This window comes from Hippopotamus amphibius, chromosome 15, assembly GCF_030028045.1.
Source record: "Hippopotamus amphibius kiboko isolate mHipAmp2 chromosome 15, mHipAmp2.hap2, whole genome shotgun sequence".
Lineage (NCBI taxonomy): Eukaryota > Metazoa > Chordata > Mammalia > Artiodactyla > Hippopotamidae > Hippopotamus > Hippopotamus amphibius.
This window is the reverse complement of record NC_080200.1, coordinates 23,796,474-23,798,495: the sequence shown is the minus strand read 5'-3', so window position 1 is coordinate 23,798,495 and position 2,022 is coordinate 23,796,474. Positions and strand designations below refer to the sequence as shown.

Below are 2,022 nucleotides of genomic sequence, written 5' to 3'. Positions count from 1 at the left end.
TCCTGCCTCTCTTTCTTTGTGTAAGAAATTACATACTACAAAACTCAGCTCAGATGTCACCTTATGGAAGGAATCTTCTCTAAGTTTTCCTGCCACTTGGAGTTCCCTCTGTGCCTTATGCAATTCTGCATTCTAAACCTACCACCTATTGAGAACAATTAACCTCCACTAAATGCCTTCAGGGTTGAACCATGTAGAACAAGATAGTCAAATAAATTTGGGCAGAGACAGGATTATCTCAGTAATAATTAGTACATTAAATTGAGCATATTTTCTTAGATATGTCATTTGCATTGAAACCAAACAGAAGACAAACTCAATGAAGGTGGGAGGACTGATATTAACTGTTTATGTGGAATGTCTATACTTACAGAAAAGTAGCATGAATGTACAGACAACATCCCTTTACCCAGATGTCCCAGTCATTAACACTGTACATTTTTTGCTTCATTATCCCCCCATTTAATCAATTTCATAGTCTCATGACCTTTTTTCTCTAAACATTTGTATTATGTATTTCCTAAGAATATAGATATTCATCTACAAAGTCATAGTGCAGTTATCAACTTCAGTAAATATAATATCAATACAATATAGTTGTATAGTACATTTTGAATGGAGAAGGGTTAGAAAATTGAAGAGTTTTCTCATACAGGGAAGGACTTCTTAAAAGAGGTATAAAAAATGAGATGAGACATCATGATATAAAAGTCTAAGCAGTAATGTTGGCATAAGATTCTAAGCTTATGATGTGTAGAGAGAAGGAAAAACACATTAATATAAAATTTCTTACTTTATAGTTTCTTGAAAGACAGTTCCCACATTCAACATTTTCCTCAGAGCCCCCATAACATCTTTATTCCTTAGACTGTAGATTAAAGGGTTTAGCACAGGAGTGAGTATGGTGTAAAAGACAGATAACATCATGTCTTTCTCAGGTGTGTGGTAGGAGTTGGGAAGCATATAAGTGTAAATGGCAGCCCCATAAAAGAGGGTGACCACAGTCATATGGGAGGAACAAGTGGCAAATGCTTTCTTCTGGCCCTCTGCTGAATTCATCCTGTGGATGGTAAGGAGGATAAAGTAGTAAGAGCCTGAAATGACTGTCACAGGAATGAGGAGCATGAGGACACAGCACAGGTACATGAAAATCTCATAGAGGGAGGTGTCTGAGCAGGAAAGTTTTAATACAGCAGGGACCTCACAGAAGAAATGATGGATCTCCCGGGATCTGCAGAAGGGGAAGGTCATGGTGATGGGAGTAAACAAGAAGCCATCCACTGAGCCCAGAAACCAGCAGCCAGATGCCAGGAAGAGACACACTTTGTGGTTCATGAGGACAGGGTAATGGAGAGGATGGCAAATGGCCACATAGCGGTCATAGGCCATGGAGGCTAAAAGGAAAAATTCTGAACCTGCTAGCATCACATAGAGGAACATCTGCATCCCACATTCAGGGACTGAGATCTTATTCACACCTGTAACCTGGTCCATGAGCATCTTGGGCACAGTGACGGAAATGTACATCATGTCCATGAGGGATAATTGGCTGATGAAGAAGTACATGGGGGTGTGGAGGTGGGCATCAGAATATATCAGAAGGATCAGAATGATATTTCCAGACAAGGCCATTAGGAAAACCACAAAAATGACCAAACAAAGGAGAGCTGGGTGTTGTGACTGACTGAAGATTCCCACCAGGGTGAAATCTGATCTTTCAGTGTAGTTGCTCATCCAGGTAGTGTTCTCCATGTTTCACCTAGACGACCAAGGAGAGCTTTAAAGTTAATGGATCACTCATAGGAAGCTACCAACTAAAATGAATGTTTACTGAGGGTGTGCATGCATGTGTGTGTGTGTGTGTGTGTGTGTGTGTGTACCAACCCAATTCTGCAAACAGGAGGAAATCCTGTGATCCTGTAGATATGGAGATTTAAAATTATCCGTAATTCTACAGATTACTAGAAAACTAATAATTCACAACAATGGGTCAAAAGAATTGGTAATTTATAGTGATGCTGC

At 39.8% G+C, this 2,022-nt stretch overlaps 1 protein-coding gene across 1 annotated transcript; it reads right to left on the bottom strand.

Moving 5' to 3' along the window:
* Positions 1–789: 789 nt before the first annotated feature.
* On the bottom strand, positions 790–1,752 carry LOC130837023 (olfactory receptor 2T4-like). Its single transcript, XM_057709771.1, has one exon. It carries the CDS (start codon positions 1,750–1,752, stop codon positions 790–792), a length of 963 nt encoding a protein of 320 aa, XP_057565754.1.
* Between the last annotated feature and the right edge of the window lie 270 nt (positions 1,753–2,022).

Bases quoted from the DNA above. Each gene is read 5' to 3' on its own strand.
- LOC130837023 (XM_057709771.1), bottom strand. From the start codon at position 1,752: ATGGAGAACACTACCTGGATGAGCAACTACACTGAAAGATCAGATTTC.